The sequence below is a fragment of the Cariama cristata genome, unplaced genomic scaffold (assembly GCF_000690535.1).
Source record: "Cariama cristata isolate BGI_N322 unplaced genomic scaffold, ASM69053v1 scaffold24516, whole genome shotgun sequence".
NCBI classification, from domain to species: Eukaryota; Metazoa; Chordata; class Aves; order Cariamiformes; family Cariamidae; genus Cariama; species Cariama cristata.
Genome location: NW_009620794.1, coordinates 28597 through 41907, shown reverse-complemented (window position 1 = coordinate 41907; position 13311 = coordinate 28597). Strand labels below are relative to the sequence as shown.

Sequence of the window (13311 nt, the reverse complement as noted above, 5' to 3'; positions counted from 1 at the left end):
TAACTCAGGTGAAACCAACAGGTCACACAGAACTGAAAACAACAGGTCAGCCTCTTGTGAATGAACAGTTGTCATGGAAACCTTTTGCTTGCTGCATCTCCAAGGTTAGAAAACTGCTCATAGTTACTCTATCATCACTGCTAGCAAAGGCCAAAAATAAAAACTATACTATCCACAGAATGGATGTCTGCATCCCACACCAAGAAAACTAAGATCTCAGAAGGAGGAATGCAAAAATGTCTGTACATTTATTATCTTCAATGAAGTCCTCTGAAGTACCGAACAGTCAAGATTCTTAATCAATTTGTTAATGTCTCTTATTCAGGCTCTATGTCTAGTCTCAGAACCTATTTTCTGCTTTTCCTTTATAAGCTTGAGGAAGAGTGGGTTCTATACCTCATAAATTCTACTGGTTCACCTCATGTGCAACCCCTAAACATCTTTTTACTTTCTATACTCTGCTTCAGATCCAGAAAACTCCATGCCTCTACACATAGAACAATAATTCTCCACTGCCTGAGAAACTGAATGTCTCTGTACAACTAATGGGGAGTAGCAGGTATGAAGAAGTGGTAAAAATTATATATTATTTTGTGTTTATATCCCTGAATCTAAAGAAAGCCCATGGATCACTGTTTGGATTCTGTACAGCAGCTGCTCATTCTAAGAACATTGAACTTAATTCAGCCCTGAACTAGTCTACCATAGGCTCCCATGAACTGCCATTAAAAATTAACTGTACATAGCACTTGCGGAATCATAGATTTGACTATTTGCCAAAGACCACTGTTTTACAGACTACTGTTTTTGCAAATAGCAGTTCAAATGCAGTTCAGGATTGTCTGGAAAGGATTTGAAGGATCTTCATTTAGAAACATGGAAGACAGAGCTCTACTTAGTAGGTGTATTCAGAAGAAAATGAGAAAAGAAGTGACTGCTCAAATATCAGATGTAAGAGTTACATGAAAGTCACAGTGTCTTTTGTTTGACATTTCACTTACAGAAGATTGTTTTGTACAGTTTTGTAATAATTGTCTGGGTTTTTTTAAATGGCTATTTTACATCTGAAACGTTAAAGTATACATTTTTAATGCTTTTGCATACCAAAAAAAACTCACACTTCAAAAAAATCCTTAAAGATTTTGGTTTTGACTTGGTTTTACTAAAACAGAGGATCTGGTTTTGCTTCCACAGTCTGCATGCTATAGCAAAAATTCCCATTCCTAAATTTAAAGAATATGAAAACTTTAAAATGTACGAATGTGTACATTTGTTATAAATTTTTTACTTAGCTTTATATCACATCCTATTACAAAACCCTTGCTCATCCCTTATTATTTAAACAGGTGCTGTTTAGCTTTTTCTTTGAGCATTGTTTAAAGAAACAGTTTTTATTAGTCAAAACAAGCTGAGACATATTCATACGACTTTCATAGGATGCATCACACAAGAAGAATTAGAGCAACTTGCCACAAAATTGATTTCCTTTAAGCAGAATGGCAATTAGAGCTTCATGATACACAATTCGTCATGAATTTTGCACAATCTTACAATTGTCTACATCTATCAGAATTAAATTTTAATTACTGAATTCCAATACTTTTCAAAAGGTCTTAGTAGACACCTGTAAACCTTCAGAATGCACAAATCCACAAACTGTGCACCCGCACAGTTTTCCAAATGACTTTATGGACCTAAAATACATACTCCAGTGCGTTAATATGTACCAGTAGAGGCTGTGGTTCTCAAGGAACTGCTGAACACCTGATGGCCGCACACTGCCATCAGCTGGTGACTGAAAGAAAAATTTATAGCTCTAAAATGTAAGGGTAAAGTCTGCAAGAAATACTGTTGACTATCAATCAGTTTTATCTTCTTACTGATGCATGAATGAACATTCAGATATGCATTATACATTTAGTGCACATCAACCATCTACAATGAATCCTAGAGAATGCAATTATGACATTTATAGAAATGAATAAAAAAATCTTTTTGAAAACAGTACCAAGTTTTATGTTTTCTTTGAAACAGCATAAGAGTTTTACCTTGTCAAATACTTTAGAAACTACATGCTTGTCCAGAACTGGGACGTATTTGGTATCATGAGGAATGGTTGTAGGAGCTAAGACATCCATGATGGTGAGTCGCCTAGCAACCAAGCCATGGGTCTTTAACCAAAGAGCTGAAGACATATCTAGAGAACTAGAAAAAAAAGAGACTGTAAGATGTAGCACAAGGTAGAAATACATTTGAGAAGTTTGATATGACTGAAGAAAAATATAAACTATAATTTTTGTGATGTGTCTATATATGCAAATACATACCTTTTAGATGTCCTTTTCACAGCTTTCTGCCTTTTCAGATCTAAGATAAAACATGTGCATTTCATTATCTCACAGTTGTGCACACAAAAGTATACATAAATAAACTGACATATAATAGCATCATTTTTTTTATTTGAGCCTACTAGCAGTGTCACAAAGACTACACAATAATGTCTATTTCAGTTGCTGAATTAATCAATGAGAATTATGTTTCCGGTGTTTCTTGGTGCTTGATCAATAGTAACAGTGTTACTATATGCCTCATGAGCCCTAATTAATCAATGAGGAAATTTATAAAATAGGTGGGAAATAATTTAACTTAAAAAACTCCCTAACTTTGTATGTATTTATTTCTTACAAGCAAAAAAGAAAGATTAACCCGTTTATACCCAATTCAAGATGTGATACCAAGTACTATCACTAATGAGATGGCCAGGAGTGGCTAATTTAAGGTATACTGCTATGAAAGTCTGTATAAAAGGTATATAAATAACTAAAAATAAGATGCTGAAATGCAAAAAATTCAAGCATCTTTAAGTATCATAGGTGAGGTTTTAGAACAACTTAGGGGACATATCATAAATTTCAGACTTGCATGAATTACTGAGACATGAAAAGTATCTGGATGTACATCCAAGGCCCATTGGAAATACTTTTGTCTCTACATATGCATCTGTCCCAGAGAGCATGTTTTTTGCAAGTCTAAGCATATTAATAAAGCGCAACCTCCTTTTACTTTGGTACCACAGAATTAGAACCACCACTCTCATCTTTAACCTCAACATTGAACATAACTACAAATTACTGTATCACAACAACAATCTATTAGTGTACAACCAGATTCTTAAGATCTATTTATTCTGTTGATAAGAAGCAACTGTGATATCATTTCAGCAGTCTAAGGCATAGCTGTATGACAGCTGCTGCATACTGTGGACATAACTAGTCTGTGTAAACTGAATAGTTTGGGCACTGGCAGGAGTCTGGCCGCAGCTGTAAGGACCTTGTTACAATACCCTCCTGCGTGTCCAGCTCTCTGCATCTCTGCTGCGTTCCAGTCCTTTGATCTGCAGGTCTGCACAGTTTTGCCTCAAATGAGGCGCCTTTAGTTACAAACGCAGCAGGAGAAATGTTAATGTCTGCCCCAACCAGAGCTTCCTGTTCTGTCAACTTGCCTTTGAAAATGGCTGGACATTTCACACTCTTTTTTACAGGAAAACTCTCTTTTTCAGGAGATATTCCCTCTTCTGGGCTTTCTTCCCTAGATTTCATACTATGGCTCAGGATTCGCAGCAGGTTCATCTTTCTTTGCTCTGTAGGTGTTGAAAGGGAAAGAAAGGAAGAGTTAACTTCCTGCTCAAATACATGCCTGGGATTTTTGATTTTTGAGTTCCTCTTTGGTATTCAGTCCCAATTTTTAAGGACTGCCCACACAAGACCTCAAACACAAAATTACTTCGGTACTAATTTTTACTTTGTACTTTCCCAAGGATGAAGACTTCTTTTACTTCAGCTGGGTAAACTTGGTTTCAGACTGCATACAAAGGGTACTTCAAAGAGAAACATAGTGTTACAGGTGTAGTAAGGAGAAGTGTAAGTAATTCTGTAACTAGTGAAACACAGATCAGCTCTTCATTCTTGCCAATGATGTACTTATTTAGAATAACAAGAGATAAGGGTTTAATATCTACTGTTAAAAAACTGTGTATAGAGCTTTCAAAACATTCTGTCACAATGGTTTCATTGGAGGGCCTGTGCTGAAGCATGAATGAGTGGACGTTTGCCTGTCTGTTTGGGTCAAATGAGCAAGATGGCTGAAAAGTAAAAATGAAGAGAAGTTAGTTAGAATTTCAGAAAGATTATTATTTCAATCATCAAAGCCTTCATTTGTTCCTACAATGGGGGATGCTTTTTGCTATTTTTCATAGAATCTTTCCAAGTTAGTGAATTAACTCTGCTAACGACTACAGTTCATTTTAATCTTACCTGCATATAATGCTTTCTTCCTTCGGGCTGGACTGTCAGCAGTGGTTTGCCAGATTCGCTGATGTGGTGTCAGTGCTGGCTCTTCTGAAGCACAGCATGGCCTACTGCTAAGAGTAGTACTCAGGTCTTCAACGTGTTTGGTTACAGAAGACACAGTATGTGTCTGCTTGTGATTACTGCTTGTAAGTGACAAAAAGAAGAAAGAAGCCAGAAATTACTTCAAACATAAAACACTGGTTTAAAAAACTGTAAACTGAAGTTTTCCGGTAATTTAAATACTCATTTTAAATGCTTCTAACAGTGAAAAATGTTTTCTTTATTATCCTAGTCTGCATTTCAAAGGGGAGTTCAAAGGAGGTTAAAATACTCTTAGTTTTTTTAATATTTAGAAGTCATTTGTTAATCTGTTTAAAAGATGTTCATTACTTTTAAGGCAACGTCCTCGTATATTTTTAATAAGGTCAGAATGTTCTGTAATAGCCACTTTGAATTCTGGGGGAAAGAATAAACCTACCATCAGCAATGCAAATAACTGACACACGTGTATGCACATATATATATATATACACACACACACGTATATAACTACGTCCCAGCATTAATAAAAAATAAAAAATGCAAATTCTGAAGTAAACACTTATCTACATTTTTATACTGGATATCCTACCTGCCCTTCCACACGTATGAAATCTTTCCACAGCACTTTCCACTTTTAATTTATTTTACTTTACTTTTAATACCTTTATTTTAACTTACTGTTTTTAATAGATTTCTGTCTTAAAAATCTGATTTTTTTTTATGTACTTTTTTGGTTTTGTACTATTACTGCACAGATAAATAAGGCACTGGGCAAGCTACTTTTTTACTAAGGCCGTGCTCCTGTAGAGATTACAGGTAACTTCATGTTTGAAGCTAGGTCTGTGTTTGTTTCCCAAACAGAAACTCAGTATAATCAGACATGCAGAAAACTTTTCCACAGTGGTTCAGGAATCTGCCTTCAGTATGCTGTGGAAGGACCTCTTTTTGGCACTCTCCTGGCACCATGAGATTTTCAACATGTTTTTCAACTGCCACTGAACATGAAATTATTTTTCATGATATATTACTTCTGTTTCGATAAAAAGCAAGGATACATACGTCATGAACATACAGACACACATTTTAAAATCAAAAATGTGAAAAGAAGTAAGCTGAATTTCATTCATGGTGTTTGCCATCTTTTAAACAAATACATTTGTATGTAATTTATGTTTCAATCAGCATATCACAATGAGTGGCAATTTAGTCATGAAGTACCAAGCCAGCTTTACCTACAGGACAGTAATTTTTCATGAATTCTCTAGGTCAGAGGGAGCAACTTTACCATGTGCTGGAGACAGAAATGTATTTTCACCTCTTTGCTTTAATTATTCCTAATAATTTGAGACTACTGAGATATTTGAGATCATTTTGTTTCAGGCATCAGTGTATTAGTATTTATTTCCAGAATTTTATTTTCCATTACTGTAACTGTTAAATGAAAAAAACAACCTTTCTTTTTAAAAGAGGAGAATGTCAGACATTAAAACTGCAAGACAATGAAAAAGTAGAAATGTAACAGATAGCTCCTATCTCTTATTAACGTAATAGCACTCTGAGGACATACTTATTCTCTGCATCATTTTCTCCATTATAACAATCCATCATCAGACATTCGGCATGAATGGATTTCACTTTCTCTAGGTCTGTTTCTCCTTGTTCAATCTCTTTTTTCAAAAGGTTTATGTCTTCACTCTAACAGAGAAAATAAAATGTTTTATTATAATTACTCCTAAATATGTTTCATTTCGGAACTGAAATTATGCAAGTTCTGATAATAATTTTGAATAATGACTCAGGACAGTTGCAAAATTTTGTATACTTTTCAGGTAGTCTCTCGGGCTTGGCAATACAGCCTTTCAAATTATTCTTCCTTTTTAGGCAAAGGACAAGCGTTCCCTAACAAGCCAGTTACCCCTTGAGATATGAACAGCCATATTTCTGAATAATGTAATGAGGTCAAGACCTCCCCTCATTCCAAGCAAGCAAGCAAATAAATAAGTAAATAAATAAAATATAATACAAGATATGTACATTATAACTGTTGTCCTGTCATTCTGCAGATCACAGCTGTATCACATACTGTCCCTGAAAAATGGGAAGTAAAAACCGCACTCTTCAAGTAAACATTGGAACTGACTGGGGATCATTTGGACTACAGGAGGAAACAGGAAGGAAATTCCAATGATGATCCCTTTACAACTCCCACAGGGCCAGAAGTCTGGAGATAGACAACATGGACTCTGGCCCTCATCTTTCCAACATGTGCAGTGTCACACAGTCCACGTTAGCAGAATCACTGAAATGGCCCAGTTCACTCTCTGATATCTTTCAAGAGCTGGAGTATTTTCACATCTCCCTTCTAATAGGTGCATGCAAAGTTCTAAATTCCCTGCTACTGTCTTGTTCCTGGTTGTTCTCGTTGTTCCACTACCAGCATTTCTAAAATTTGTGGAACTAATTAACTGAGTGTTAACTTCAGTTAAAAACAAGAATATGCTTTAAATGGGTGCTTCTGTTAGCCTATTCAGAAATTTCCTATTGGGGATTGTTAGATTGCACTGCTTAGTCACACTTGATAGATCACTGCTATTCTAGTCATTTTACTCATTATAGATCTCTCCCCAGTGGCTATTGTAGAGCAAACTTTTAGTAAAATTCATAGAATCATTCATTCATCATCATTCAAATTGAGCTCTGCACTCTCTCATTTATTAACAGGACGTAAACCATAGTTTCATTTTAAATAGTAACTTATTTCTGAGACAGCAGAGATCACGTGTGTTTCTTCCAGAGCTGAATTTAGTCTGTACAGTTTTTTGCTTTTGCTTTTCGGGTTGGTGATTTTTTTTTTTTTTGCGACAGTAGCACTACAAACATACTTTGTATGATATTTGGGCTTTTCTGTTGCGGTCTAATAAAATTTCAGAAGTAAAAAATGTCACACTCATTGCTTTCACATCACTTCAAGTCTAACTAGGATTAACCCTCTTTCTTTAATAATTTGTTGTAAAATGAAATCACAATAATGTGAGTCCTGTGATTCCTTCAATAGCATGAAGAAACAAACATATTTATTTTCAGATACTTACAACCATAAACTCTGCAGTATCAGGATCAGTCAAATAAATGTTGTAATAACGAAACCGTCCCTCTGTTTCAGTAGATAGCTGATACAAAAATTTATTAGCTTCCATATCATCACAGTTGAAGGATACAGTATGGATGGGAACTTTATGATGAAGGTGGACTTGAGCCAAAATTAATTGAGGGGGCTGAAAATTGGAAAGTGTATATCAAACATGTGGCATCTAGAAATGTATATATCAAAACATGAAGAATTTGTAAGAATTTAAACAGTCATACTGTTGCTTAGAGATAGATATAGACCAGCTAAAAGTGTAAGTTTTGTATGGATTGCTATTTCGTAATTATATAAAATAAGCTAATTTAAAACTGAATTAGAAACACTGATAATGCATTAAGTCACAGGATACTCTAATAAAATAAAACGTAAATTATAATATGATAAGTACTCTTTGTTTTTAAGTCTTAAAGGAAATTATTAAAGTATCCTAGATTTATTGGATACGCTTCAGTAATTAATTTCATGTGGCCTTCAGCCCAGCTATTTATGTAAGTAAAGTCAGGATTTTGCTGCATATCTGCCATTACAACCAAGCTAAATTTTCAAGGGCAAATAAAGTATTTTTAAATTCCATTCTCAGCATACGGGCTAGTTTTCACCATGCCTCACAGCTTGAAAGTGGAGGTTTTTCCAGTTTTTACTTGGTGTTATATAATGTGATATAACACGAAACAGCATCATTTTAAGTCATGGTAACATCACATTCAAAAATAAAAGCATATTTTTGATTTTGTTATCCACTTAAAGCTAGACTTAAAGCAACTTCAGACTGCCGCTACTCCAGAACTGCACCTACACGAGATCAAATTTGACTCAGTAGGATAAAAATGGAATCATATGGAGACCTAATAGAACAATATCAATGGTAACAGCTTTAAATGAAAATAATGTAAATTAATAATTACGCTTTTACTCCTCAGACATGACATAGCCTTTGTGCAAGTTCTGCAACAGAATGTAAGAAGGCACCTACTTAGGCATTTGATGTGTTCTTTGGGGAAAAATGTTGAAGACAAACTTTGTTTTTTTTAATTTTGCTATCAATCATTTTCTTTTTAGGTTTTCAAGCCATCACACAAGGTTGCACGGTTTTAATATTTAAATCCAACTATATGATGGGACCATCATTATTTTTTTATTTTTTAATTCATCAGATATTTGTACTAAGTCAGGGAGACATTTTATGAAACACAAATGCTAACCTTGATACTAACATACAGCTTTAATGTTTAATCCATTACCAGATCCTTAAAACAACTCATGAGAAATGTCATGAGTTATCATGCACCAAAGACTGGACTGTGGGCAGAGAGTTCTAATCAAAATCCCTTCATGAACAACACATTTCTCAGATACAATTTTTCAATATTATGACAACGTCCAAGAGACTCCAAGAGACTCAGCTCTGCAGGTAGGATACCCATCTCATACTTCAGCCTTCTGACACCACACCACTGCGTTTTCCATTTTCTCATTTCAGAAATACCTGGTCAGGTCTCCCATCAGTCAAGAGATAAATAGCCTGAGTGTCAGTATCAGCAAGAGCAATCTGGAGAGCTTTGAGTGTATTTGTGGAAGTTCCCACCTAAGAAACCAAAAAGAAAAAGACAAAGAAACAGCTGTAAATACTAACAGTTCTTTGCCTCTGTTCTTAAATTCATAATGACAGTGTACTGATTCAAGGGATATTACAGAATCGAAATGAGTAATAAAATGGTGAAAATATTTCTGTTAAATAGCTAGAAAAATCAAAGCAAGTGTTAAAGTAGCATAAATCAGTACCAAATTGGTGTTCAGTGCTTATGCAAACACACATAAGCAAAATGTTGGCAACAGAAATATGAGCTGTAGAAGCAAAAGTAATCACTGAAAGACTATAAACAGATAGGACGATGTAAGATAAAAGATACAATCTATTATATTTTCCCACTGCTGCTCCTGATTGCCAAGTCATCACACTCCCTTGAAATACATATCTTACCTAACCAAATAATTCAAAAGCTCCAGAAAAGAGTTACACACATTTATTTCTCAAAAATAGGTAAAGGACTTCCTGGTTTTCTGAACAATACTTTTTCCAGACTACCTCTCATCTACCTCCTCAGCACATCAATGTAAACATAATTTAGTTCGCTATAACAACAAAACATACACAGTAAAGCAATACTGTGCCCCCTAAAAATTCATATTTCAGTAATATTAGCACTTTTCCTGTGTCATTCACATACGTAGTGATCATGATCTGTCTGCTTTCTTTTTAGACTAAATGCAACTCTAAACTCACTGAAATGCATTTCATGGCTTATAGGAACCTAAAAACGACAGTTTACATCTTCAGATATCCACCTTTCAAACATTCAGTGTACAAAACCTTCTAGTATAACTAGTATACACCTGAGTACCGCTCCAGAGGGCAGTGAGGATTGTAGCGGGGTAAGTGAGAAGAGACTCCGAATCCACATATAAAATGCATTACACAAGATAAATATAAATCACCAACATTGACTCATACAGGCAAAAAAAAGTTAAGAGATAGCGTTATTTCTTCAGTCTTATTACTTGTGTTAAAACTTCTTCCAGTCCTTTCCTCCAGCAAACTCTTCTATTAGAAAGGGCAAAGTAAGCAAATCAGGTGAAAAGGAATAGGAGGTACTCTCTGAGAGTGACTCTGTATGGCTGCGTAACAGTGTATGGGCCAGGCAACAAGATAGCCCAGACACTTTATAATCCTATCTTCCAATTCACAAACAATCCTAACGAGTACCCACTCATAAGAAATAACTAGCCTGAGCCACTTTCTTTGTGTTAAATATTTCTAATATTCCTAATGTTTTAGTAAGCATTATAAAGTTTTAGGCACACATCAATCATTATTATGTGTAAATTGGCCATCCTGGCTCTTTTCAATAATGGTATATAGTTTTGATCTGATTTGAAACAAAACAACTTCTTCCACTATATCATGGGAACATACTGTGGATGCTGATGATGTGAGAGAAATAACTATGTACCTTAAGGAAAAAGCTGTTAATTTTAGACTTCTCAGTTGCTACTGTTACAAGTGAACACTGTTTTTATCAGTGTTTAAACAAAGTTGACATGCTTCAACTGCATGGCATCAACACTCTCAAAATTTTAAATGTTATCACCTCTAAAGGATTTTTAATGAACAGTTAGTTACTGTTTGTAGTTCAGCTTCCTTATCCAACATCCTGGGACCAAAGTGTGTAAAATGAGATCAAAGGATCTACTCTGATTAATATTCCAAAGCAACCTTCTGTTCACTTCTGCTTCACTGTAAAGCCAACTTTCTGATCTCAGACTTAACGCCTGCACTGCTTTAAACAGACTAAAAGATCAGCAGCAGATGTCATCCCTGAAAAAATGTAGACTGTTCTTATACCATTCCCTGTACCATTTCAGATAACTAGATCTGAACTTAAAAGAAAATTCATAATCAACACTCACAACTTCATGAATAATGATGAAAAAGACCATTCCCAAATGCATATGCAAGATGGTATCAAATTATAGCAGTTCAAAATATTATTGAACTGCCATGATGCTGTACAACATATATCGCTTAAACAGAGCCAACTTTTCAAGTCTCAAGGAAAGCTCCAAGTCTGCCAGCGACAGCCCTCATCCATGCAGCAGCCCTGCAGCAAGAGTGACAAATTTAGAAGCAGGGTCTGAGCACTGTCATGGTTCTGACAGAAACCAAATTGGCCAATGCTTGCATTGTGGCTACTAACCAGCAGGCTGCAAGTTGAATTAACATGATCTTATAAACAGGTCCACTGTTAAAGGATTATTATACCTGAAAGATAATACATTATACTCAGATCTACTAAAGTTTATACATAATCTATATTTTCAGCTTACTCAAGTCAAATACTCAATCCAAAAATACCCCAGCCAAACAGAAAGAGAAGGCACAAATATGACTTTGTACAAACATCCTTTGTGATAATTAGTTGTCATGTTACCTCAAGCCCTTTTATCCAAAGCCAAGCATCTTGCAAACTTTCCTCATTAACTTCAGTAAGTTTCTTTCGCCATGCCACTGCTTGGGCACTAAATTTCACAAAGTTAAATCTCTTTTTGTGTCTCAGTTGTTCCTGCAAGAGACAGGATCTGAATTTTACTCAGTGTTAAAAGAAAGAATACTTGTATCCTGATACACTGACTAGTCAGAGTTTTTTTAATTAATATATAGTTGATTATATGGTTACAATAAATTATGCTAATACTCAGTTACAATGTACAGAGAGATATACAGAGACAGAGACAATTACTGCCTGTAATTATCAAGATTACTTGAACTTCCCAATGTAAGTCTCCATTTACTCATATTTCTCAAACTACTTGAATGGCAAATGTCTAGGACGGCAAGAAAGAGAGAGACAAAACTGAGTATGAGCAGCGGTACAAGGAAGAGATTATGACTGCTTACTAAAGGAAACTGAAATCAGAAACAAAGTAAAACATCATTTAGAGGAGGAGAACAAGAATCAAATGTAGAGCACTGGCAAGGGGAACTAGGACAGCAAGAGAGAACTAAGAATTTGCTGGTTGCTTTTGGACAGAAGTTATAAGGACAGGAAGATTTGTGCAAGTTAGTACAAACTTTCAGAGCCTGGAATCTTTGTGTCCCTTTCATCACCATTGTTGTGCAGCTGCCTGTGAAACCTTCTAGGACAGTATCTAATTATTTTCTAGTACTGATCTGCCTAGAGGACATCATACTACATCCTATCACTTCTGCATTTCGCTCAAAAACCTCTCTGTTATAGTTTCAAATTTTCTAGCCTTACTAATGATGGCTATCAATGCCAGACTGCTGGAATTTTTATTTGTCAGTTACTCCACTCAGGTCTAAAAAGTTAAGACGAATCATGTTTTAACAGTGCCTGTTTCTCTCAAATAATAATGTATGCTTAGATGACATCATTGTAGATTTCTAAAACTAGGTAAGACAAATCCTGTCTTAGGTATGTCTCCCAGTACTCACTGCTTTTGAGGTACTTCTGCACCTTGCAAGTTCCTTTGCAAAGTTCTGAGTCACTGTAAGAGCAAGCAAGTTCAAAATGTTCTATACCCTCTATGGTAAAAGTATGAAAGTGAATCTAGAACACACATTACAAATCACAACATACCAGTGGAATTGGATGACACTGCTTAAAAATAATGAAATTCCCAAAAGGTGTTTCATTGCATAGCTTTTTCATTTTTTTCTTTTTTTTTTCTTTTTTTTAGGAGGGAAGTAGCTTGAGGGAAAGAAGAACTACTTAAGCCTTTTTAATTTTTAACATTTTCTCCATTTTTTCCAAATATTTGTACAAATGAGGAAAAAATATAAAATTTTAACTCAAAAAAGAGAACACCAAGAAAAGTCAAAATATTTTTATAAAGCTGCCATTTTTAAAAAAAATTTAAAAAAAAATAAATCAAAATTAGAGTAACAAGCATCCAGAAAAGATCAGCCTACTCTAAAATGCTCCTCAGTCTTCAGAATCATCACTTTATCATACCTTTATGAGCTGAAATATTTTCTCCTTCACCAGTGGCAGTTTGTCCTTCATAGACCGGGATGTATCAATAAGAATATAGACATTATCTTCAAACACATTTCCCAAAAGCCCTCTGCTTCCTTGTTCAAGCCACTTAATCCTTGGAGAAGGAAAAAAAAAAAAAAATTAAACCTGGTCTGTAAGATCTTTGGAGCTTCCAACAGGAAAGATCTTTTTATCATTCAACCCTTCCTATTCC

General features: G+C 35.1%; 1 protein-coding gene across 1 annotated transcript in view; it reads right to left on the bottom strand.

The window, feature by feature from the left end:
* Positions 1–13311, bottom strand: part of VWA3B (von Willebrand factor A domain containing 3B) — a gene marked incomplete at its 3' end in the record, with an annotated part of 61995 nt that overhangs the window by 22715 nt on the left and 25969 nt on the right. The window contains exons 11-19 of the mRNA XM_009701725.1: positions 13074–13212; positions 11529–11660; positions 9026–9124; positions 7484–7666; positions 5959–6086; positions 4314–4492; positions 3344–3640; positions 2328–2367; positions 2049–2205 (exon numbers count right to left, since the gene is read on the bottom strand). Coding sequence (XP_009700027.1) covers positions 2049–2205; positions 2328–2367; positions 3344–3640; positions 4314–4492; positions 5959–6086; positions 7484–7666; positions 9026–9124; positions 11529–11660; positions 13074–13212 — 1354 coding nt within the window. The remainder of the gene's footprint in view (positions 1–2048; positions 2206–2327; positions 2368–3343; positions 3641–4313; positions 4493–5958; positions 6087–7483; positions 7667–9025; positions 9125–11528; positions 11661–13073; positions 13213–13311) is intronic.